Source organism: Lepisma saccharinum, chromosome 4 (assembly GCF_977018435.1).
Source record: "Lepisma saccharinum chromosome 4, izLepSacc3.1, whole genome shotgun sequence".
NCBI classification, from domain to species: Eukaryota; Metazoa; Arthropoda; class Insecta; order Zygentoma; family Lepismatidae; genus Lepisma; species Lepisma saccharinum.
This window is the reverse complement of record NC_139232.1, coordinates 2,962,739-2,989,486: the sequence shown is the minus strand read 5'-3', so window position 1 is coordinate 2,989,486 and position 26,748 is coordinate 2,962,739. Positions and strand designations below refer to the sequence as shown.

The following is a 26,748-nucleotide window of genomic DNA, read 5'->3' as shown; positions in this document are numbered from 1 at the left end:
GGCCCCAAGTTACGCCCATGCTCATAGCAAAGCATTTTTTTCTATATTCTTGGACATTTGGATCATGGGGGTGTCAAGTTGGCCGAAACACACCCGACAAAGAATTGGAACATACGTATTTTAAGTCCTCGGTCACTGGTCACTGAATGGTTAGAATTTGTTGAAAATTTGCACTTGTCTTATAACTGAACTTCTTCGAAAACATAAAATTTTATGAAATTTTGAACTCCCTCCAAAAAATTCTCTTTCGGGCTAAAAACAAAATTTGCAAAAGTTTAGTGGTTGGTTTCAAAGTAGTTTTTCACCATGAATCCCACTTTAAAAATGGATTAAAATTATTAGTGATAACTTAATATACGATTAACAAGGCCAAATAAAGTTTATATTGGAGAACCAAATTCATGGGCGAAAATTCGAGCCTAACTGGGGGGGGGGGGGGGGGGTGGCGGCAGAATCGAAATTGGAGCTTAACTTTAAAGAACAGAATCGGAAAGTTATCCATCTCATAAAAATAGCATCCAGGACTATTTTGTTAAATGTTGCATCTGAGAAATAATTAAAATAGGTCTATTTCTTTGTTCCTCAGGTCTCAGGAGCTTAACAAAAATACCCTTAACTACTAATGTTAATAAGCCTGAAAATGGGGGGAGGGGGCAAGTGAACCTCTTGTCCCCACCATGATAGCGGTGCTCAATGTAACGTGCTTGAATTTTTCAACATTGAATGCACCATTCAAGGTGTACACTAGTACAAACCTCACAGATAGAATAAAATGCCTTTGTTGCTACACGCTTTGTATTTAAAGGGGACATTTACATTACCACAAAACTGTACTGTACAAGGTACAAAAAAATCTAATCAGTATCATTAATTCTTATTTTATCCAATACAGTAATCAACGATTTGCCTCCTGCTAAATGCAGGCATTCACTCTGAAACATGGTTTTGTGAATTAACAAATTACGTACTTCCGAGTGAATGCAACACACAACACAATACTTTACTCATTTAAGGCAAGATGCTAGTAGTTCACATACTTAAATAACTTTTCTTTGTAATTTTATTGTATCATGTAAGTTAGAGGATCATTCTGCAACCTATAATACTGAAACTAATCATATCAATTCCCGACTCCTTTTAAAGTTGAGTTAAAATGGAAAGAAATAAAGGCACTTCTGGGAATTTTCAATATTGGTTGCCATAGTCAGAGGGTGTCCCCTTACTTTCGTCCTTCCTTCCACGTAAATAAACTTCATAATTAAATAAACTTTTCCAAATGCACTTTTATAATGTAATATTTGGCGATACAAAGACAAATGAGACACTTAGCGAACAGAGAGCACAATTTGTTTAAAATAGTGAACAGAACGTGTTTTTGAAGCACGGATACATTAATTTGCACTGATAATATTGCATCCAAAATATACTCTAATATACTTCAATATTCATATACATATCCCATAGTGAATATATTACATATAACAATCATTAGTTGAATTCTCCTGTCAGAAAAATAATGATAATTTATTGTTATGTGTGGTGAATTTCTATTTCTTTCTATTTTTTGTACATACCAATAATTCTTTGCTTTACTTTTATATAATGTGATTTTTTCGACTGAGCATATTCTAGATTAGTATGTCAAATTCTGTTAATGTTATCAACCTCAAATTTACTTGTATGAGTGTGACATGTATATTTGTAGCTGTAACTTTTAAATGTAATTAGTGGAGACCTATAATTGGGCAGCTAAATGTCCGTTGGTCCCCCAAACTTAAATAAATAAATGAGAAGTGAAACACCTAGCAAGATGGGAACTGACAAGACTAAAAATGAAACATAAAGGGGACCTCCTAGTCAAATGGATAGTGCTCTTGCCTTTGGAGGTAACATCAATTTTTGGTGAAAGCAATAGGTACTCAATTTCGTCCCAAGGAATTAAATTGGTTGTTGGATTCTACATTCATTGGGTAAAGCCCGATTAGTGGTAGCTTCTAGGTTTTATGATATCAAAATCGGAGAAATCTATGGATTGTATCAACTATCAAGACAAGATGAGACTTGACAGCCTCCCGATTTTGTTTAGTGTTTTAAATGTCTGTTTCGGTCTCTATCTCCAAAGGCAAGTTTCAGTCTCATCTCGAGTTCTGAGCTTTTAAGTCCACGGTAGGCTAAACTGGACTGGACCTACAGTTTAAAGTGGGATCTGATCCACTATCCACCAGGCGATGATGCCATTGGGGAGGCCAGTCTCATACTGAAATATCTTGGATGCATCATAAGCAGTGATATATAAAATGCAGTCAGGAAATAAAAGATGGCGAAGGAAGCCTTCAATAGACTATGGATCTATGAACAAAGAGCCGAGGAATAGACCAGTGAAATGCTATGATTTTAATTCATGGATTCTAGCTACCAAAGAAATGATTCTGATAGAAAACAATTTTTGACAAAAATATGTTGTAGTTTACAAACAGAAGTAAAAATTATAAGCTTATGCTTGTATGCTTATTGGGGTCTCTAGTATCCAAGTATATTGTTTCAATGATAAAATTATCTATCACTCTATAAAGCCAGAGAACCTGGGTTCTAATCTCAGCCGTAACATGGATGTTCTTTGTGAGTGCGCCTTAATCCATTTTATCATATCATCAACATCCTCATCTTCATGATTAGCCAAAACTGGCAGCAATGTGAAGTAAAAAAAAAATAATAATAATAACACCGCCTAGTAAACAAAATGTTCAAGGTTGGATTGCTTGAGAGGATGCATGGTAGTTGAGATATAACTTTAAATTGAAGGTTTAGTATCATTTGCTCTATGTGTGTGTGTGTGTGTGTGTAAAATCAGCTTAAAAGAACAAAGAATATGTCGCATTTCATAATGCATTGAAAACTGTCACATGTAATAAAAAAATTTAGGAATTCTTGCAATGTTGAAAAAATGAAGTATTGATAATGTCACACCTCTGGAGTACACTGTAAATTCAGCCGTACCCAGAAATGTATTTTTGTGTGTGTTTTTGTTAAAGAAAATAGTTTTGGAGTAATGGAACTTGAATTGATGCCACAAACCTATTTTTTCCATCATTTTCTATTTCAGAGAAATGAATTTGAAAGGCCACAACAGGAAGTGATGGAAGAGCCTGACTAAGGACCCCTTACAAGACTGAATGAATACCTGATCTGTAAAAACATGAGAAATATAAATAATGAGTTCAAACTACACATGTGGTATTTTCCTTTTATCTCTACTTACAAGCTACAGGTGTAATTTATTAACTGCAATTTTATTATAAAATGAACGAACACCACATCTATAACACTACATCCACTTTCACTTTGATCAAACTACAATAATCTGTTTACAACCCCAGGCTGCAAATGTAGTACAGTCTTGTCCAATATAATTTTGGGGTAAGTGCATTGCTGGATTTACGTGTAAACACAAAATGAATAGATTTAACTAGAAATTCACTTTCCCTTTGCTGAGAGATATATCCATACTTCTCCTGCTCGTTAGTCCATATTTTTTGCTATATTTTTTTTTTACAAATAGTTCAAGTATTTTCCATGTGTTTAGATATTTTATTTTCAGCAGCAAATTTATGTATTTTTATGGGAGAGTATTAATTAGTTTGATCTGTGCAGAATTACAACATAGTTTGTATATGCTTCGTGCACATTGAATGTAGTTTTAGACTTTTTTTTTTGTCTTTTTTGCATTTTTCTTCGTGTTACTCATTTTATCAATTAGTAGTTACTGTAAATTTTACGTCATTCATCCTTAGATTTGGAAATATTGGTTAAAAATGTGACTACTTGGTTCTGTGGGGGGAATATTTACCCTACTGCATGTAGTGAGTCTGAATTAGATGAAGGGCTAGTAGGAAAAAATTATATCAATAGTTACATACACTCATTAGAAACAACATTTTCTAATAAGTATGTGTAACTATTGGTTTAATTTTCTCTGATGCACCATTTTTTCCTACTATTTCTTTACCTTATTCGGACCCACCAACTGCTGCTGTCAGTTGTGTTAGTTGCCCAGCAGGACTGTGGTCAACTTGCTGGAAGTTTCAAAACCTGCCTTCCAACTTTCATGATATTTGCAACAAGCCTCAGATCATTAACACCTGCTGTGCATTTTTCATGTTAACTTGCAGCAAGCCTTGAGACTTATCGTGCAAGTTAGCTGCAGGTTACAGTTAGAACTTGCTGTAATTTAAAATGTTGGTAATTAGTACCTTTGCTTTCAATTTGCTGCAAATTTGCACACTTGCTCTGAAATTTTCCTCCAAGTTCATGTAACTTGCATTGCAAATTTAATGTGGATTTGAGGTAAGTCCAAAGTGAATGAAAGAGTAAAAGCAATTTTCTGCAGTTTGGTTTTAATCAATATACTTATTCCCAATTGTGTATGATTTATTTTTAACATACAGCAACTGTAGCAACATATTTGTACACCACACATTACAAAAATTTGAGTTCTGCAGGTTCAACAGTGATCGCTATTCTACTATTAAAACAGCCATGTCAGCCTTATCTCTTTCACTTCAGCACCACAGTGGATGATCAGAATTGCAAAATGTATGCAATTCAGTTCATTTATGGACATGACAGCAGCACAAATTTAATTTTTACAATACTTGTCTCATTGTTATACATAACATGTTCGAATTATGGTGATTTAAACATTAGCACCAGTGCACAAGTTGTTCTCATAATGCCATGACAAACGAGTGGCTGAATACTCAGACATATCTTTCATGAATATTTTATATTCAGCAACGTTTGTGATTACTATTTTGTTTAACTTAATTCCCAAATTCAGTTTGTGTTCACCTTCTCGATCAGTTTTCACAAAATATATCCACACACAAATCCAACAACAATTTACCATTAATAGAAACAATGACGAATGAACGGTCTTGTAGCTCATGACAAATACACGTTTCAACGAATTGTAGATGGTGAATGCATACAAGAATTACACATATAGAATACCATCTACATTTATAAAACAGTTGGGATAATATTACAATACTTTTATCTGAACAACACTCCAGTTATCCCAACATTACACTAATGATCTATGAAATATAAATGCTTCAAAAGTATATACTCGCCAAAACAAATAATAATAAAAATCTGACTTTACAATATATGTTATATGTTCAAAGCAATTTTATAATTGAAATATACTTGCTACTATTAAATACTCAGTAATTTCATTATTGTCTTCGATTCCTGTTAATGTTAACTAAATTGTAAAATAAGTTACATAAATGTTAGCCAAGTACAAGCTTGTCTTAATTATGAGAACAGGAAAATAGTTATTGATTCTTTGTAAACCAAAGTAAAAAAATATGTAGACACTCATAATTCACCATCAGCCATTCGGTGAATGATAAGTCATTGTCCAAATTGATCAGGATTTATAGCCCTTCTTTTTCTTAAAAAAATATTTTTTTGTTTGATGAATTCTTTCATAATTAACAACAATCGCAATTAGCTCTGTAGTTCAAAATTTTCTCAATAGGTGGACATGAATATAACAAGAAACAATTAACTCTAAAAATTATACTGAAATAAATAATTCAGCAAGTACTACAAACTTCATCAACTTCTTGCCAACTTCCTAATTAGAAAGTGGAGATCCTGTATTATCGAAATAAGCAAATATTACTTTAAGACATTTAAATTTATTTTTGTTTACAATTTAACTGGTGTTGCAATTTTTACAAGTAATGTGTTATATTAAGTAGTTTGATGCAAAAAAAACCCTTACATCAACATTATATACTTAAAAAGTATGTGTCGCAAACACTACCCTAAATTTATCATACATACCTATCAGGACTTCAGCACAACTTTACACAAATCCTTTCCCAATTTTCGTGCCACTTCTATTCTGAGCCTTGTAGAGAATTGTATGCTTTCAACAGCACAGTATCCAAATCTGTTTGTGGATTATTATCATCATCATCATTTACTACACTTATTACTTTAAAACAGGCAACATTTCACAAACATATTTGCACCATCAGAACCAAATGGGTAGGAAGACAAAGGCTTCTATATTACACAGTTTGTTGCTTGTGTTTCAAGAAGGTTGGTTGTTAAGATACAAATTTCGCAGTTGCCAAGTCCTCTGTTCTTATACCCCTTTTTTTAAATAATTTATCACTGGATGGAGTGACAACACTACTGGTCAAGAAAATATACAATCAAGATATAAATTCATATGATAGATGTAAATCTGATGTATATAAAAAAAAGAAAACCTAGTAATTGATTTATTGTGTATTTTGCCAACAACCAATTTGATGTTTTATTAAGCAAAGAATGAAGAGTAAAAAAGTCTCACACTGTGTTGGATGAAGGGGTTTGTGGCAGGTAAAATGTAAAGAATCCAGCAACAAATATAAATAAAGTAATATTACTCTTCAAATACTCAGTTTTGCAGTGAAGTCGTGGCTGATTCAGTTGAAATGCTTCCCCTAAATAATTAGAATAACCAACACACTATACCAAACATGTGCACATGTAAATGTTTGAATTTGTACCTTAATGTGTATTCACACAATTGTTGATTTTTATGCAACAGGTTTTGTGTATGATGAACCCCCTGTGAAAGGGTTTTTGATTTGATTTAATTTACTTCACTTTTCTGTCACCTCTGACTAATCGCAAAGATGAGGATGAGTGATATATGATGAAAGTGGACACACAATTAATACCCATGCCTAAGCTGGGTGTTGGTTTCGCAGCACACTGTGCTGACCACTCCATGGCCATGTGAAAATGTGTTGGAGGCTTTCTCACTTGAAAGTGTTAGTTCAATTCAATGGGTACTTCTATTTAATATTTCTTAAATCACTTCAGTCATGGAATCCTCAGTTAAATTATTATTAATATTCAATTTGTTGAAGTTAATGGTATCGCATTTCACTGCCATCTTATTTTGGGCTCCTCGAACAAATTTTTGTGTGACTGCCAGGTGGGAGACTAAGGTCAGACTCCCATTGTGATCTCACATGGGAATTTCTCCGACAATGTACCTAGTCTTACCATAAATACTGTCCCAAAGTTGTAAGTAAATAGACACAAAATGGTGAGAGATATTGTAATATCAGAATAACATGAGATGCATGGATGCATTATGAACCAAAATCACAAATAATTATTCGAAATGGCCACCTTTAGCACTGACACACTTCTGAAGTCTTCGTGGCCACTCATCAATGGAATTACGCAACACATCAAGTGGAAACTCCGCAGCTGCCTTCTGAAGAGACCGACCACTTTAAACTTTCAATATTGGGATGTCTCTTCTTCCAAGCCATCTCCTGAAGCTTGGACCACAATTTGTAGTCCGAAGGGTTTAAGTCTGGACTGGCAGAGGGCCAATCTGACGTGGAAATGAAGTCAGGAACATTTGCCTCCAACTACTGCTGGGTGGTGCGTTCTTTGTATGCTGGGGCTGAGTCCTGCTGGAAGCTCCAGTTCTCTCCATGGAAGATGGTGTCGATAAGATTCTTGCATAGTGTCTCAAGCACTGTCTGCTGGTACACTTTGGCTGATGTTTTTACCCCTTTTTCACAGAAATGGAGCGTGTCTTCATAGCAAATGTTCCAGACTTCATTTCCACTTCAGATTGGCCTTCTGCAAGTCCGGACTTATACCCTTTGGACTACAAATTGTGGTCCAAGCTTCAGGAGATGGCTTGGAAGAAGAGACATCCCAATATTGAAAGTTTAAAGCGGTCGGTCTCTTCAGAAGGCAGCTGCGGAGTTTCCACTTGATGTGTTGCGTAATTCCATTGATGAGTGGCCACGAAGACTTCAGAAGTGTGTCAGTGCTAAAGGTGGCCATTTCGAATAATTATTTGTGATTTTGGTTCATAATGCATCCATGCATCTCATGTTATTCTGATATTACAATATCTCTCACCATTTTGTGTCTATTTACTTACAACTTTGGGACAGTATTTATGGTAAGACTAGGTACTTTCAGGCAGCCGAATCATGGTCATCGCATCACCTTTAGTACAGCTGGTGGCTTCAAGTACATTTTTTTTTAAAAAAATTAAATGTGCAAAATTTTCTAATTACACATCTGCTACATACTCTTTTGTTCTCAAGGCTTCACATAATTTTTTGTAGATGCAAAATAATACATGGTTATTTTAAGCAGTTTTTATTTTTCACAAGACATTTCATCCTGGTTTCTCGGAGCTTCCTAAAGCTTACATAAAATGTTGCAGGAAAAATAACCACCGAAAATAACCAGATATTATTTTGCAAACACTTTGTTGTACAAAATGAAGGGACTGGAATATTAATACATATACAAGTAACCATAAAGCTGCCAACTTGACAAAATCCATTGTAACCTGATAGTGTTGGCAGAAATATCAATTTTTTTCTTCTGCTTGGTTTGTTACTCAAACGAAAATAATTATCTCTGTATTCAAAGTTGTTTTAGATAGTGTGTATTACCTTTTAACAAAAACGCTTTGTACTTATTTTTTACATTATGTACAACTTTTAGTTTCTTACGCAGAATTAGTTGGGGACTTTTTAACCACTGGCATGATATTCTATCTCCTCCTTTGAAGATCTTCATTGCTGTGCATATTAGCTCATTTTTACATTTCCAGATTAGGTTACATTCACACCAAAGGACAAAAGCATTCCAGAAAACAAATAACCTACCTTAATCAAAAGGAATGTGGACAAATCCAAAGATATATATGTAGGAACACATTTCAAGATGCACAAGTACCTTTTACTGAAAATCCTGTAACAGAGCACCCATGGGGAAAAGATCTAGTGTCCAGTAAACAGTTAACAAATTAGACAGAGAAAACCCAAATTGTCTCCACACACACAACTAACTTTGTCACCTCCGATCTTCAACTTGGGATAGTTTTATTGGTCTCTGGAATTTTCTGAATCCTTGGGGCTTTGTTAAACATAACCCAGAAATGTAAAAATACAGAATAAACCTCGGATACAAGTTTGAAAAATGCCAGAGGTAATTCAATACAAATCCACTGAATGCAAAGCAACTATTTACAATCTCTACAAAACTTGGGCCAGTTAAGTTGCATTTTTTTGTGTACACAAGTCTATATTGTTCTCTCATTTTTATTATAAAGGGTCTTTCATTAAGAGTGATACTTTTTAAAATTTGAAAAAAAAAAAATAAACCACTCAAGGTATCAAAGTAAATTGTGCTTTATTTTGAAGCTTAGACATTGCAGTTATGTTCTGAACAAAATATCGTTCAAATGTCCACCACGGCTTTGAACACACTGACGCACACAATGGCTCCACTGATCCTGATTTCAGTGGAAAAATCATCTTCTCAGACGAGGCGCATTGTTGTCTTAGTGGATTCGTCAATATGCAAAATTGTCGTTATTGGAGCGAGAAGAACCCACAAGTGGTCCATGAGGTGCTATTGCATTCAGAAAAACTCACTGTGTGGTGAGGTTTATGGCGTGGCGGCGTCATTGGACCTTATTTCTCTCGAGATGACAGAAGAACCGTTACCGTCAATGGCAACCGCTACAGATCCATGTTACGCGAATTTCTGTGGCCAGAACTTGACACCATAGATATTGAAAACATGTGATTCCAGCAGCATGGCGCTACGCGCCACACAGCTGATGCTACACTCTATTTGCTGAGGGAGAAGTTTGGCGACCGGATCATCTCAAGACTTGGATTTGCGAATTTGCCGCCACGGTCGTGTGATTTAACACCCATGGATTTTTTTCTTTGGGGCTGCATCAAAGCCCAGGTCTATGTTGACAAGCCACGAACTTTGGAACATTTGGAGGCGAACATTCGTCAGGCTATCGCAGACATAACGCCACTAATGTTGGACAGAGTGATTAACAATTGGAGCTTCGTGTGCATCAGTGTGTTCAAAGCCGTGGTGGACATTTGAACGATATTTTGTTCAGAACATAACTGCAATCTCTAAGCTTCAAAATAAAGCACAATTTACTTTGATATGTTGAGTGGTTTATTTTTCTTTCAAATTTTAAAAAGTATCACTCTTAATGAAAGACCCTTTAGAAGGGGTAATTTAATACACAGTGCGTCACATGATTTGAGGAAGGATCCTCTTTAAAAGTTACAGTAACACAAGCAACACCACCCTAGGCCACCATGTCTGAAGTGAAGGAGGATCAAATTTTGCAACAAACTTGGCAAAATTTCAAGAGAGGCATACGACATGTTGAAACAAGTGTACGGGGACAATACGAGTACATGGTTTCCAATATGAGCCATTAACAAAGCACCATAATTCGGTGTGCAAGAGCCAAAAGTCCCCAAACCCCAAGAAAGTTCACCTGCAGAAGCCCCGTATCAAGACTAGGCTCATTACTTTCTTATACTCTGTGGGTATTAATAGGGAATTTATTCCCAATGGGCACAGGGGAGTTCTACTTTGAAGTTTTGAAGCATTTGTGGTCATGAATTCAAAGAGTACACCCACAATATCGACAACAGGGCACGTGGTCTCTTTTGATTGACAATGCACCAAGTCACCGGTCTGTGTTGTCCATCAGTTTTTGGCCTCCAAGGGGATTATTCTGCTTGATCATCCCCCCCTTTCCTGATTTGTCTCCTACTGATACTTCCTTTTCTTGAAACTGAAATTGCTGCTGAAAGGAACCCAGTTCAATGCTGTTGACATTCAAAGAGCTTCGACCAAGTATCTCAACACTATTCCTGCCAAACACTTCCCGAAGGGTTTTGACAAGCTGTATGACTGTTGCATTCAGTGTACTGAAGCACAAGGAATGTACTCGTATTTTGAATAATACACACCCAAGAGTGTCATTGCATGTGCAGTTTTCTCGTCCTACTTATGTACGCACTGTGTATATGTAATTTATACTTTCTTTACAGTAGCAGGTTCAAGGTTAAGAAATTAGGATTGCAAACCAAATCAGAAATTTTATTATGTGGGAATGTTTCAAATGTTAGGAACAACACCTTTATGTGATTCTTTTACATTACTTCAGTCTCCTATACACATACTATGACTCATGAAAGTAAAGAAAAAAAATCTTTATTCATAAACAAAGAAAACTATAATGAAATAATTTCAAACAAAATACACAAAGAATAAAATAGAACAGTTTGCATTGTCACTACATCGGACATATATTCCTTCAAAGCACCTTTGTATTGAGTATAGTGCTGACAACAGTGAAACAGTGTTAAAATTTAGGACAACCAAAGGCATAAATTTGCCATGCATGTTGTAAACCGATCCTGATATTTAAATCTATCACATTTCACACAGATAGTTTGCCACAACCAAGATGATGTTATTGGTGAAATAATATATGGTAGCTCTTATCTATTGTGCAACATGGGATATATAATAATCCTACAAGACACGTGACTACATTTGTTTCCTAATTTCACAAGACAAATTCACATGTTGATCAAATAAAAATAATACAAAATAAAGTGGACAGATAGAATGGCAAAGATTATAATTTAGAAACCATGTATTTATGGAATGCATGTGTCAAAGTGTGAAATTTCGCTAGATTTTCTAATATGTATATTACAAAAAATCCGTAACCAATTACTAATATGCTCTTCGAACAGGTGTTCTCGGGTTACCAGCCAAGTTAATTCAGCGTTAGTTTTCAACGTTTCAAGCGCATACATTGCTTTCATCTTCAGGGAATGTAAAAAATGGAGACCACTGTAGGTTTATATATATATATGACTATGATGGGGCGGAACTTGGATGCTGTCTTCCTATTGACTCACTCTGGATCCTGGTGTTCTCATTAGCTGGTGTTGTGTTTTTACGGAGGAGTGGGTTCCAGGCATGACTCAGCTGAGTCCCGACTCCCTGTTGAGATTGGTACTTGCCCATAAAATGGCCATTGCTTCCTTTACTCAACGGTTCCAGTAACCGGCACATTTGGCTATTATTTTGGTGTCTGGAAATAAATCTCCACGAAGATGAGAGCAATGTGTGCTCGAAACGTTGGAAGCTAAGGCCGATTTAACCTGGCTGGTAGTCCGAGAACACCTGTTTGAATCACGTTGCCAGAAAAGCTACAATTCCTAATATGCTATTGTTCCCGTTGATCCACTTTATTTTGTATCACAGCTCTTCAAACAGTTTGTAACAACACTATTCCAAATTAAGGATGGCATGCAATTATAAGCACCCATCATGATCTTAGATATTGTTTTTTTTTCAATTATAATTTCATACTGTGGTAGATTCCTGTTACAAAGAAATGGACAGCACCAAGTGTAAATGCTTTTGCAAGTCTTTACACATTTCTTCATTGCACTTTCTCTAATTGAACCCAAGCCCATGAAAAAAATATACTTTATGAAGTAAATATGAACTTTCTTTCCCCATTGCAACACACACGTACATACCCTTTGCATTGTTAGATATGTTGAATCTTCAACACGTACACTGAAAGACATTCACAAAATCTCACAACCAAGCACGCACATCAACTGGGAGAATTTTTTGGACATGATTTCAACTGAGATCCCCTGGATACCTTTCAGTATTGATGTAACCAAGGAATCCTGATCTATGAGAAAACATGTAATACATGAAGTATTACCAATTGTTCCGTGTTAAAATATATATTTACACTGTATAGTGTGACACAAATATTACAGCACTGATTGAAGCACAGCTCCACAAATAATAATAGTGCCGATCATGTAATACTGGAACTAAAATTTATACATTTAGTTATATACACACACATAGAAGAACAAATCTGCATATGGGTACACAAATTGAAATATTACAGGAAAACGAACAGAATTTTCAGAATACACCATGGACATGCACTGTTACGAGTCAGAAGAACCTGTCTATAGTTTTATGTTCACCCTCATCAACAGCTGTTGGAATTAATGGCTGCTTGCTTCTCCCTCTTGAATTTATCTTCCAGTGTACCAGCTATCTACAATTAGTAAAACAAAGGAAAAAAATTAGTAAAACTAACTACTTTAACCATTTTATGAAAATAGCAGTTTTTTAAAATGAAATCTATAGAACGACCACAAGGAAAAAAACCTTTGCCGAAAAGTGTCCGCGCAGCTTTCCCTTCTTCCGTTCAGCTCAGGCCATAAGAAAGCATGCTTTACTCTGCCCCTCCCCTCAACGTGGGAGTACGGTGCATGGGAGTCACGGGTCTGCGCAGGTTGTTTTGCTTGTGGTTCCACTATAGCCAGAAATATTTCTTACTCAGAATACTCTCATATCTATTTTATATCATACACACACACACAGATATATATGGGTATGTCTGTCTGATACATAAAGTTGAAAAAATTCTATGAAGACCCTAAATAGTTCATCTGCCTCCCTCCTTAGTCAGTGTACATGGTTTCAATGGATATTTCCTTAGGAAAAGAAAATTCACATCCAAACTTATTTATAAAATGAGAGAGTGTGGATTATATCTTTACATTCATAAAAACAGGGGCAATATTCATGAGGGAACAAAAAAAAACACCCATATATGCGCTGGGACCTTTGGTTTTAATGCGTTATTAGACAAAAAACAAGTTCACACAGAACAAGAACCTAACTTTCGGATTTTATTGGATACACAATATTCTTGCAATAACGAAGTATATACATTTTATACTATAATGACAATTTTGAAGACTATTTTCAAAGATGTTTCATGCAGCAAAATTTGTAAAGAAACATTTGAAGAGCTGCAACAAAAATGTAACAGGATTATCTGAAAGAGCAACAAAATTTGCACAAGAAATCTTTTTCAGAATATATGAAAAGGAATTACTAACAGATGAAAAAATAACAAAGGCTACTAAATGTGCAAAAAATTTAAACAATCTGACAATTATACCATAAATCACCACATTATAAATTAGAACCCAAATAATTAAGTCCTGAAAAAATCGAACTTACCTAATGCAAAAGACAGAAGGGCGAGGAAACTGGTCACTGAAAATAAAATGTTTCTGCATAATGACAACAGAGCTAATCAAATGCATACCAATCAAAAATGACGAGAAGCAAGAGGATGGATAGAGCGACAGAACTGATTGGACAATCCAAGTAAGCAAGGAAGAGGGGGAAGCAACCTATAGCACATATAGCAAAGTGAAATAGATATATGTGTATAACAGGAAGACTTTCAAACTCGAGAGTGTTTGCAACAAAAAAGAAGACGAAACACACAACTTGCATCATAATTTCTTGTTACAATCACGAATAAGTACATACATCTGTTACAAGGTAAGTCACTCAATTTCCACAGGAAAAGAAAAGGAAACTTAAAACCTTCACTTCTCACCATTTCAAAGTATAAGGTATGCCCAAATGAAAAGGAGACCTTTGCTGTAGCGGTGTTGTATCTACACGAAGAAGGTAAATATGTTTGCAGATAGATGGTGCGGCGTTTGTCCCAGATTGCAGGTGTAGTGAACGGCTTCACCTGCTGTTTCCTCAGTTGGCAAGAGTTGTTTTGCGCGGATGGGTGCATTATGGATTCCTCCAGATCAGCGCAGAGAGCTGTAATCCAATTTCTTCTCGCAGAAGGTGGGCATGCTTCACAAATTTATCGCAGGATGAAGGATGTTTACGAAGAGCAGTGTCTCGCACGTTGCAGCATATTACGTTGGTGTCAGCGTTATGAGGCGGGACGCAAAAGCACCAAGGACTTGCCATGACCCGGGTAAGTGCACGAAGGAGGTAGTGCTGCTCCAGAACAACGCTAGGCCACATGTGGCCAAGAAGCCCCTCGACCTGCTTAGAACATTTGAATGGGAGATCCTCCCACATCCTCCGTACAGCCCCGATATTTCCCCATGTGACTCCCATATCTTCGGCCCCTTAAAACAATCACTGAAAGGTCAACGGTTCACCTGTGACAAGGAAGTGCAGAAAACCGTGGAAAACTGGATCCGTATGCAACCCAGGAGTTTGTACACTGAAGCCATCCACTCCTTTCCTACGTGCTGGGATCAGTGCATCAATATCAATGGCGGTTATGTGTAGGTATCATGTTACACATTAACTGTAATTCACATATTATGTAATGCAAATATTCTGTCATATAATATTCTTTAGATATAACCGTAGTCTCCTTTTCATTTGGGCATACACATATATCAAGTTCTTGATTTATCATGCAAAATTGTCAAATAAGACGACGCAAGTGAAATTCAAAAGCACATTGTGTGCATATAGCTGCATTTTTGTCCCTAATGCTACAGAAAAATATTCAGGATTTTTATTAAATTTCTAAGGGTTAGAGTTTTATATTTCATAAATTGTACTCCTTTGTATTACAATTTACATAGGTGATTAAACCATTAACAAGCATCACAAATCAGAGCTGTAAGATGGCGGCAATGGTTGTCAAAGCCAGTCTGCATGAACTTAAAGGGGTATGAGAGTTATTTTCTCTTAAGTCCACTATATGTACAGATAGGCTAATCGGGAACTCACTTTCAATACGTTTAGTACTTTGAACATGCAATAATTCTATGTTCCTATTCCTATTTTTGTTAATTAGCCCTGCTTTTTTGCCACTTTTGACTAATCATGACAATGAAGAGTGAATTGATGCAAGAACACTCAAAACACCACCCCTGCCCACACCAGGAATTCAAGTTGGGAACTTTGGTGATGAGATTGGAGAAGTCGGCCACCACGTCAGTAAACATGCAATAAGTTTCAAACACTAACAAAATACAAGGGCTATCCAGAAAGTAACTCACGTTTTGGAATAAAAAGAAGGCAAGTGAAAGTAGAATTTTTTTTATTATATACATTTTAAAGCAACGCGCTTGCACTACTTTTCGGCATAGTCACCGTACAAGTTTATGCACTTATCATAGCGATGAACAAGCTTACAAAGTTCATTGTCATAAAAAGTTGGCGCCTGTGAACTTTTACAGGCCTTTCATTGGGAGGTTTTGTGTTCCTCTGTCAAAATTTTTGGAACCCATCTTGCACAAAACTTATGGCAGCCTAACTTTTGGGTCACAACTTCATGCAATAAGCTCCATAAAATTTGTGGAAACTCAAACGAGAACTCACGTTACCATAAAACGGCGATTTTCATGAATCTTGTCATTGATTTTTGCGACCAGTTCATCTGTCACAATGCTCAGTCGCTTACTTCGGTTTTCATTGTGAACGTTTGTGCAGCCATCTTTAAACATGAGGCACCAATGCCTCACTCCACTTTCTCTCATCACATCTTTACCGTAATCTTCACACAGTTGTCGATGAATGTCAATCGGTTTAGTGTCTTTCCCCAACAAAAATCGTATGAGCGACCTCACTTCAAAACTAGCGGGATTTTCGATCTGAGCACTCATGTTAACAATGTATTATGAACAGAGCAGAAGCAACACAAACTTCACACGTCCACAGCTGGATGCACACTGAATGGGCTGAAGTCCCTGCACAAAATGGCAGCGCTCGCCCTGCCCCTAGCAGCACCCTGTCGAAACGTTGAGTGACTTTCTGGATAGCCCTCGTATAATAAAATCTGATGCCATTCATGTTTGTCACATCTTACCTTTGACTGCATAACTAACTGCCAGACTAAGAATAAAAATTTGGTTCGTAGCTATGTGCATGACAATTATGGTATTTCCAAATCATAGTCTCACACATGCAAATACAACTATAGAAATTTAAAGGACACTTCAAATATAAACAAGAATTTATTTTAATTTCCAGCCTGAACAATTTTTTTTGCCATGCATGCTGTCACATGTTCAGACATGTTTAAGATTTTTAAGTCCTGCATATCAGCGCATTCAACACCAGTACAGCTGCCTTCAAATCAGTTTCACTGAGAGGCAAGATGGGCATATCCCCTATGCTATATACCTAAAACATGCCTCCTTGACGAATTTGGGATGAGGGTAGAAAGTACCTTGCCCCTCCCTCAAAGTCTGTGCCTAGATTCATTACCTTATTAGTCAGTAGCTGTTTTGATACCTAAACAAAGTTTATCGAGAGGTGTTGTGTGAAACTCAGAAATATAAAATTTCTCTTCAACAAATACATGAAGCCTTCAAAAATTTTGATCCAACTTCAAGCTGTGAATAATGATGGATGATTAAGAAAAATCCACCTCAACAAGGGAACGAATTTCTGTTAACAATGACATTGAAGTAGAAGATATTAATCCACTTACAGTTCATTTTTCTGTCAGTTTTTTTTTTTATCGCGAATGATTTCACCACCTGTCTGGTAGCTTCGTCAGGCATGTTACCTACCAGACAGGTAGCAAAATTGATCATGACCAAAATATTGCATGGAAAAATGAACTGCAGGTGGATTACCTCTACCCGAGTAACTGCCAAATGGACATCTCTAGATACCATATACAAGAGACTGTCTATCGAAAATATGAAAAGAATTACTGCAAAGAATGGAAAAAGGCTTCCTTATTGTTCCTTTTTAGACAATGCATGTCCTCATACTGCCAGTCAGGTAATGATAAATCTCCATAGACTTTAAAGGGTAGGATGGGAGAAGTTATTTCTATGCCACCATACAGCTACATCTTGATTCCATTCAGAGGTGTCTCCTGAATGCATGCGGTGCATGCTGCCCATGCGTCAGTTGTGGGAAAAAGGACAGCTTGCTCTGCAACGACATTAATGAGCATTTCTACATTCTAATTTTTTCATATAGGAGAAGCATATATTTTACATGAGAGCGCTCAACTAAGATTATATTGAATTTCTCGGATCTGAAGTGACACATGCGTTAATTGTGAGAAAATAATTATTACTTTCACTTCAGATCCAAGAAATGTAATATAAGCTTAGTTGAGCACTCTCGTGTAAAATAAATACTTCTCCTATATGAAGAAATTAGAATGTAGAAATGCTCATTAATGTCGTTGCAGAGCAAGCTGTCCTTTTTCTCACAATTGACGCATGGGCAGCATGCACCACATGCGTTCAGGAGACACCTCCGATTCCACTACGTTACCATTTGATTGAACAACAGTGATGAAGTCATTGAATTGTCCAGCTAGATCCTGACCCTGAAATATCTGGATACCCAATTTATAATTGCAGATCAAGGTACCCAATTTTTCAGTTGCTGGTCATCCCCAATGAAGAGTTGACCTGGCAAACAACTACAAACTTTTTGAAATAGGAATGAAGAAGTTTCCACAGACTAGAAAAAGTGAACTGCACTCCACATGCTTTACACTGAAAAGCAATATGTGAAACATTGCTCTAGTAAATAAATTTACGGCAACAATTTCTTGTTTATATTTGAACCAGCAGCCCTGAAGTTTGAAATTGTAAGGTTCTGTTCTTACCTTTGGTTTTGGTCGATGGGTATCAACAGCTTCTATTGGCAGTTTTACATTCTCTACCCTGCACCCATATGCCACTGGCGTCAGTTTTATTATTGTGTGTAGTGGAACATGAAGGTATGGAAGCTCATCTGTAAAAGAAATTCACTTCAATAAAATTAAAGTGCCTAGAAAACCTATTATATGTGCAAAAGGAAAATAAAAATAATGGGATAATATCAAAATTAAGGTAATAGGAAGTTGTTGATATTTTGTAGACTAGCTGTATTCATTGATTCAAGTGCAATCTTGTCCGAGGTCTGTGCCATATCTGGCTACACTGCATTCTACACCATCTTTCGATATCCATTTATTTTTGTGAACTTAGTGTTTCCAGATTCCTTACATGAAAATAACTTTGACAACATAAATTTCTTTAACTTGTTACATAATTGTAACTAACTTTAAAATTGTTGAAAATTTGGGTGTACCTGTACAACTCTAGAATTCTATTCTATTAATTGAGTTTTACCCAATATGAAGAGTTTTCAAAAGCTGTTGCAATGAATGTTTATTACTTTTGAATTTTAGTGTCATGTCCCCCAGTAAGGTAATGTTTTCAAATAAGCATTTTTGCAGCTGAAAATCTGCACAAACCTTTTTACTGGAGCAGTTTACATTCAATTATGAAATAATACAAAGGCTCAAAATTATAAGGAAAATTTTTCATGTATCAAATGTTCAGAGGTTTTTATTCTTCTATTTGGGGAGAGAGGTGGGGGAAAGACCTGCACTAACATACAATCAAACAAGTACAACACACTCACAATTTACACACATGAGCACAATGACTTATCTCTATCATTGTTATCATGAGTACTTCTATCCATTTCCGTTATTGAAGAACTTGTCCACAAGATTCATACATTTCTTTATTTGTAGGCCTCTTCGATGGCTCAGTGGTAGCGTTGTCACCTTGTAATCAAGGGTCCCAGGTTCAGTTCCCGGTGGAGGCACATAGTGGTTCGGATTCCACTTTAAACTGTAGGTCCAGTCCTGATTAATGTGCATAAAGTGGACTTAAAACACCAAATCAATCAATCAATTCTTTATTTGTAGCACATAAATGTATTTTCAAATTATCAGTACAATATAAAAAAAATCTTATATAAAATACCTAAAAGTACTTATGTTGGTGAGTATATGATTTTCGTAAAACTACGTTTCGGGATGTAACTACCGACTCCCTTCCCTTCATCAGGTAGATAGGCTATGCCAATTTAATTATACCATTGGCTGCGTCAAACAAGACATGGATCAAGAGGTATGGTAAAAATGGATAAAAAGGTTAAAATGTGATTTAAGGCAGCTGAACATGTGTAGGTGCCTTATTTCTACCATTACGTTAGAATCCTGATGCAAAAATCCCTAAAAACAGTCTAAAACACTTTTCCAGAAGTGACTCTGTGAACGTAGTACAGCTGTCTAAGGAGGCCTCTCATGGAATGCCGGAAGTTGTGCGGTGTATTTCCCCCTTACTCCCCCCCCCCCACTTTCATTGGGTTACGTCATATCTAGCTCGAAATCTACTATTTCGCGAGACGCCTTGATCACAGCCGGGGTGACCTGGAAGCCGATTTTTTCTCTTGTTGTATCTCACCTTTTGAACATTTTAATCCATTTTTCATCAATGTTCCCATCCTCTCTGTTTAGTTTATTATCCTTCCCTTTACAGATATACGCTGCTTTGTACACATTCCTACTTAATGGTTTATGATCAACTCTCATTATTTATTTCATGTTCTTCCTCTATCACGTGTTATGATAGTTCAGTTCTTGGGGTTTCTTCTTTTACGTCTTTGTCATGCTCCCCCCCACCTAATTTTCATGCTCCGGCCGGGTTGACCTATATATTCTTTATTACATGAACATGTTATATTATAAACCCCTTTTTCATTTTCCGTTTTATTCTCCTTTTCTTTCCCATCCTTTTTATATTGTGTGAAATGTTTCTCTACCATTCGTGGTGCCCTCATTCCGCATTTAATGCCAAATTCTTTAGCTATTCTTTCTATCTTTTCCAAAATTCCTTTGCAATACGGAATGCAGATATATTCGTATTCTCAGAGTTAATTTCATTTTCTTGCGTCTTTTTTTCTTTATCAAAGATGATCAAATAATGAGCTTTGATGTGGTAAACCTCTACCCTAGTGTCCCGAGAGACAAAGCAGCCGACTGTTTATTTAGATGGTTTAGAGAAAAAGGAGTAGATATAGTTGTAGCTTGGGAATATGTACGGCAGTTTGACCTATGTACTAGATATAACTATTTCAGTTTCAACAAAGAAATGTACATACAGAAAGAGGGATTAGCCATTGGCAACCCTATTTCAGGGATTGCATCGGGTATCTTCATGCATTTTATAGAAAAAACTGCCTTAGAACAAATGGTAGGAAATATTAAATACTTGGGGAGATACAAGGGCCACTATTTATATTTTGAGCCTTGGCAACACTGATTGAAGTTAGGTGCAACTTGACGTTCGCACGGAATCGTCTGGCATTATTGACCATAACGTACTTCAAATGTTTTGTCAATAGCTTCATTTGTGTTGTTTATGTTGCCTTGGAGATTGCACGACAACAATAAAATGGAATTAACTTCTGAACATTTTTTTGCGATTATTTTTTACTATTTTCGACGTGGATTATCAAGACGAGTGCATCGATCAACTTACTTCCACATTTGGCGATGAAGACCCATCCTTTGCCACTGTGAAACGCTGGTATAACGAATTTAATCGTGGCCGCCATTCGCTCACCGACGAGATTCGCGAAGGTCTTCCAAAATCAGTTGTTGTTCAAGAAAACATTGACGCTGTGCAATACCTAATACTGCAAGATCGTCATGTGACATACTGTGAGATTGAGGCAACCATAGGCATTAGTTCCACCAGCATATATAAAATATTACATGATCATTTAGCTGTGAGAAAGGTATGTTCTCGTTGGATCCCACACAATTTGACAAAAACTCAAAAAGACGCTCTCGTCAATTGGTGCAAACAAATGCTCAATAAATACAATCGTGATGCTTCAAAAGACGTATATAAGATTGTAACAGGTGACGAATCATGGATATATGCATATGAGCCAAAACGTAAACAGCAGTCGACTGTATGGGTGTTTCAAGATGAACCCAATCCAACAAAAGTTGTTCGTGCTAGAAGCACATCGAAACAAATGGTCGCCTGTTTTTTCGGGAAAACTGGTCATGTGGCAACTGTGCCTTTAGAGGAACGTAGAACGGTCAACTCTGAATGGTACACAACAATTTGTTTGCCAGAGGTCTTCGGTCAAATACGGAAAACAAACAAACGCCGTCGGATCATTCTTCATCAAGACAATGCCAGCTGTCACACATCTCGTCTAACAACAGACTTTATGAACAGTCAAAAAATCGAATTGATGGGTCATCCACCGTACAGTCCTGATTTGGCACCCAATGACTTCTTCTTGTTCCCGAATGTCAAGAATAAATTGCGTGGACAACGATTTTCGTCGGCGGAAGATGCCGTTGATGCATTCAAAAACCATATTATGGAGGTGTCTCAAGAAGATTGGAAAAACTGCTTTGACAAATGGTTCGAACGAATGCAAAAGTGTATTGACCATAAAGGAGAATACTTCGAAAAACAATAAAGCATTTTTCAATGCCAAATTCCTGTTTTTTCATTGTTAGGCTCAAAATATAAATAGTGACACTCGTACGTCGATAACGTTCTGGTTATAGGGGAAAAAGCTGATCTTCTGAAATTATTTGATATATTGGGGGGAACACACCCCTGAATTAAATTCACAAAAGAAGAGATGGCAAGGGATGTAATGGGCTTCTTAGATTTAAAAATCACCAGAACTGGAACAAAATTTAAAACCAGGGTTTTCCCGAAAACCCTTGCCGGAGATTTATACATTCATAGCAAGTCAGAACATGCCAAAAGAACAAAACACAACTTTTTCATACGGGGAATACGATTATGCAGTCAAAGAAAGGAGAGTGAGAAAAAGAAAGAGAATGGATCTATAGGATGGGAAGAAAGAATGGATACAAAGAGGAACATCTGAATAAGATACACAGGAAAGTGCACAAATTATGTAAAAAGGATAGGGGAGGGGGAAGAAACGAACAGTGATACAGAAAAAAAGACGCAAGAAAACAAAATTAACTCTGAGAATAAGAATACGAATATATCTGCATTCCGTATTGCAAAGGAATTTTGGAAAAGATAGAAAGAGTAGCTCAAGAATTTGGCATTAAATGCGGGATGAGGGCACCACGAATGGTAGAGAAACATTTCACACAATATAAAAAGGATGGGAAAGAAAAGGAGAATAAAACGGAAAATGAAAAAGGGGTTTATAATATAACATGTTCATGTAATAAAGAATATATAGGTCAACCCGGCCGGAGCATGAAAATTAGGTGGGGGGGAGCATGACAAAGACGTAAAAGAAGAAACCCCAAGAACTGAACTATCATAACACGTGATAGAGGAAGAACATGAAATAAATAATGAGAGTTGATCATAAACCATTAAGTAGGAATGTATACGAAGCAGCGTATATCTGTAAAGGGAGGGATATATCCATGATTCGTCACCTGTTACAATCTTATATACACGTACGTCTTTTGAAGCACCACGATTGTATTTATTTAGCATTTGTTTGCACCAATTGACGAGAGCGTCTTTTTGAGTTTTTGTCAAATTGTGTGGGATCCAACGAGAACATACCTTTCTCACAGCTAAATGATCATGTAATATTTTATATATGCTGGTGGAACTAATGCCCATGGTTGCCTCAATCTCACAGTATGTCACATGACGATCTTGCAGTATTAGGTTTTGCACAGCGTCAATGTTTTCTTGAACAACAACTGATTTTGGATGACCTTCGCGAATCTCGTCGGTGAGCGAATGGCGGCCACGATTAAATTCGTTATACCAGTGTTTCACAGTGGCAAAGGATGGGTCTTCATCGCCAAATGTGGAAGTAAGTTGATCGATGCACTCGTCTTGATAATCCACGTCGAAAATAGTAAAAAATCATCGCACGAAAATGTTCACGAGCTAATTCCATTTTATTGTTGTCGCACAATCTCCAAGCCAACATAAACAACACAAATCAAGCTATTGACAAAACATTTGAAGTACGTTATGGTCAATAATGCCAGACGATTCCGTGCAAACGTCAAATCGCGCCTAACTTCAATCAGTGTTGCCAAGGCTCAAAATATAAATAGTGACCCTCGTATGACGTAACCCAATGAAAGTAGGGGGGGGGGGGAGTAAGAGGGAAATACACCGCACAATTTCCGGCATTCCATGAGAGGCCTACTTAGACATCTGTACTACGTTCACAGAGTCACTTCTGGAAAAGTGTTTTAGACTGTTTTTATGGATTTTTGCATCATGATTCAAACTTAATGGTAGAAATAAGGCACCTACACATGTTCAGCTGCCTTAAATCACATTTTAACCTTTTTATCCATTTTTACCATACCTCTTGATCCATGTCTTGTTTGACGCAGCCAATGGTATAATTAAATTGGCATAGCCTATCTGCCTGATGAAGGGAAGGGAGTAAGTAGTTACATCCCGAAACGTAGTTTTACGAAAATTATATATACTCACCAACATAAGTACTTTTAGGTATTCTATAAAAGATTTTTTATTTTTATATTGTACTGATAATTTATACTATGTGAGTAAAGTCGTACCTGTATCAATATGAATGTATTTTCATTCTCAAAACACTATTTTTGAATGCAGTACAAAATGTTGAAACATTGCCTATTAGGTCTTATATTATTCACAAGATATCAATCTACAAATTTTGACATTTCATGACTACAAAAATCAATGAAGAAAAATATGTTATGCATATAAATGTAATCTATTAATAAATCTTATGTTGTAAACTGCTGATTTCAAATATTTTGCAAACTGAAGCAGAAAGAATTAGCTGCATTTTGATGCATTACGATCATCCAAACTGATAAGTCTGGTTTAACCTTACGCTTTCTAACAAATTAACCAAAATTATTTACATAGTTATCTTCACCAAAAAGTGTCAATGCTTAATCAACAGTAACAGATGAACAGTTTCATTTTAAAACTAATTAAAGGTTTCAAATTAACTGCCATGCAACTTTTAAAACAAAGGCATGCTCTGTAAATATGCAACACAGGCAAGGCAACAGTTCTTGGTTCGATCCCAAACGCAGTAGTAACATTGAGTTACGTGACGTAAGCTGTGTTACACTAGTCTCACTTGTGGCAGTCATATGCCCTATTGATTGGAGCACCACAGCTGCTTTCACCATTCTCATCTGCCAGATCTGTGGTGGCATTTACCTGGGTAAAAGCTCAAGCCCTCCAAAACATCAGAATCAACAATCACCGCTTATCGGCCGAAAGCTCCAATTTCACCTTTGCCACCCACATCAAAACCAACACATCCCTTTGGAAACCTCAAAATCCCAGCCAGATACCTTATTTCACTGAATAATCGTTTCAGACTTTACATTGTTTTTTTTTGTTGTTTTTTTTTTAGGGGAGGGGGGTTTGCAAAAACGTGAGGTGGAACCATTAGGAGAGGCTTAAGTAAAAACGTGTCTGTATTACTGATACTTAAAAATCATTTATGACTAGGTAAACTGTTTTGGTGCAAGATTTGTATGCATGGAATACTGGTCAATGTACGTTCAAACTGACAAACATTATTTCTTTGTGACAGTTTAGCAAACATTTTTCAGGTCTAAAAAACTGTTAGTTGTTATTGAAGTATGCATTAGAGTCCAAGATATTACACTTGAGGAAATTTACTACTAGTATTGTGAAGTACGTACATACAAAATATAATCTTCGGTGTCCAAAGATTCTGCACCCCTATAATTGGTTTCGTTATCTGACGTGTCATACAACGATTACGCATTGAAATGTCGTACCCAATTTTTGGACTGTAAAAACAGGGTGCGACGATTATGTGGAGAAATACAGTATTTCAGACATTTCCATCCCACTGTCCAGCAGACATCAAAAGGTGCAAGCAGCATTTCATCTAATGTCTGTTGCTATCTTCACCCTTTCTCTGGCAACACTGCAGTACACCACTTTCTTTTCTATCTCTAGTGAACATGCTGTGAGGCCACAAAATATAGATAATTTTCATTTTATGTGGTAAGTGTTTATTTACACATATATTGATTCGAGATAATTCCTACAAAGAGAATCATGAAGATTATGTAAATACACACAAACGCACACACTTTTTGTTATGTATAATTTTAATAATCGCACTGAATTTGACGTTAACACCATGCATATGTATGGTGAACATGCAAGTAGTATGGGAAATATAAAGTGCAGGGATGAACTGCTTACATATAGAGATAAATATGGGATATTTCTGCATAACGAGTCAAGGCTCTCATGTTAGCTACAACTAGAGTTGATCATATTCTATTAATTACCTCTTAGTATCACGTGACCTGTACAAAAAACAAGAAGGAACCCAGTAACTAACATTTAATAATTGAAGGAAGTAAAATAAAAATACAGTTACCTACATAATTTGATTTCAGAAGTATTATAAAATGATTACAAAGAATTAATAAACATATGTAAACACTAAGTTCAATTTATATTTCTCTCAAAATATTTCAACTGTAGTGTCTTTAGCAGTCATCATCAGATGCCTGAATCAGTTTCTTCAGCAGGTTATAAATATATGCAACTTATTCTTAGAATCTGTTAAATCATAACAGTTTCAAAACCTACTCTTCTATAAGGTAGCGAATGTTGGACTCTTCGTCAACATGATAAAACCAGAATAATTCGTTCACAAATGAGATTTTTGCGCTCAAGCGGATTAACCTTACACGACAAAATTAGTGAAGTGAAGAAATTTGATTGATTGAGTTAGTGTTTTAAGTCCACTTTCTGCACAGTCAGGCTAATCGGGACTTTGCCTACAGTTTAAAGTGGGATCCAAACCACTATGTGCCTCCACCGGGTATCGAACCCGGAACCCCTTGTTTACAAGGTGACGATGCTACCACTGCACCATCAGGAAGGCCTATGAAATAAATAGAAGGTTGAAGCAATGGTGTAAGAAATTCAAAATTATAAATTAAAGTGGAATAAACATGTTCCGAGTCCCACACCGTGGTTATGTGGTCTAAGGTGTCATGCTTTGGGTTCAGGCTACGGGATGCATGCACGTTCGAGTCTCCTGGAGAAAAGTTAACCCCTTTTCTCCTGAAATTTTGGCCTCTGTATGGGCCAAAACATATCAGCATTCAAATATTTATTAAGTCATTTTAATTAATATAAACAC

The 26,748-nt window shown here is 36.4% G+C and overlaps 1 protein-coding gene across 8 annotated transcripts in view; it reads right to left on the bottom strand.

Annotated features, from left to right (window-relative positions):
* Window positions 1-11,084: 11,084 nt before the first annotated feature.
* Window positions 11,085-26,748, bottom strand: part of Pfrx (6-phosphofructo-2-kinase/fructose-2,6-biphosphatase) — a 151,170-nt gene continuing 135,506 nt past the window's right edge. For 7 of the 8 annotated variants that reach the window (XM_083120246.1, XM_083120253.1, XM_083120251.1 and 4 more), the window contains 2 exons: window positions 18,374-18,501; window positions 11,085-12,997 (listed from right to left, as the gene is read on the bottom strand). In XM_083120246.1, coding sequence (XP_082976372.1) covers window positions 12,929-12,997; window positions 18,374-18,501 — 197 coding nt within the window. In that variant the 3' untranslated portion in view covers window positions 11,085-12,928. Of the gene's footprint in view, window positions 12,998-13,974; window positions 14,011-18,373; window positions 18,502-26,748 lie in introns of all 8 variants that reach the window. The other variant, XM_083120252.1, reaches the window with a different exon arrangement.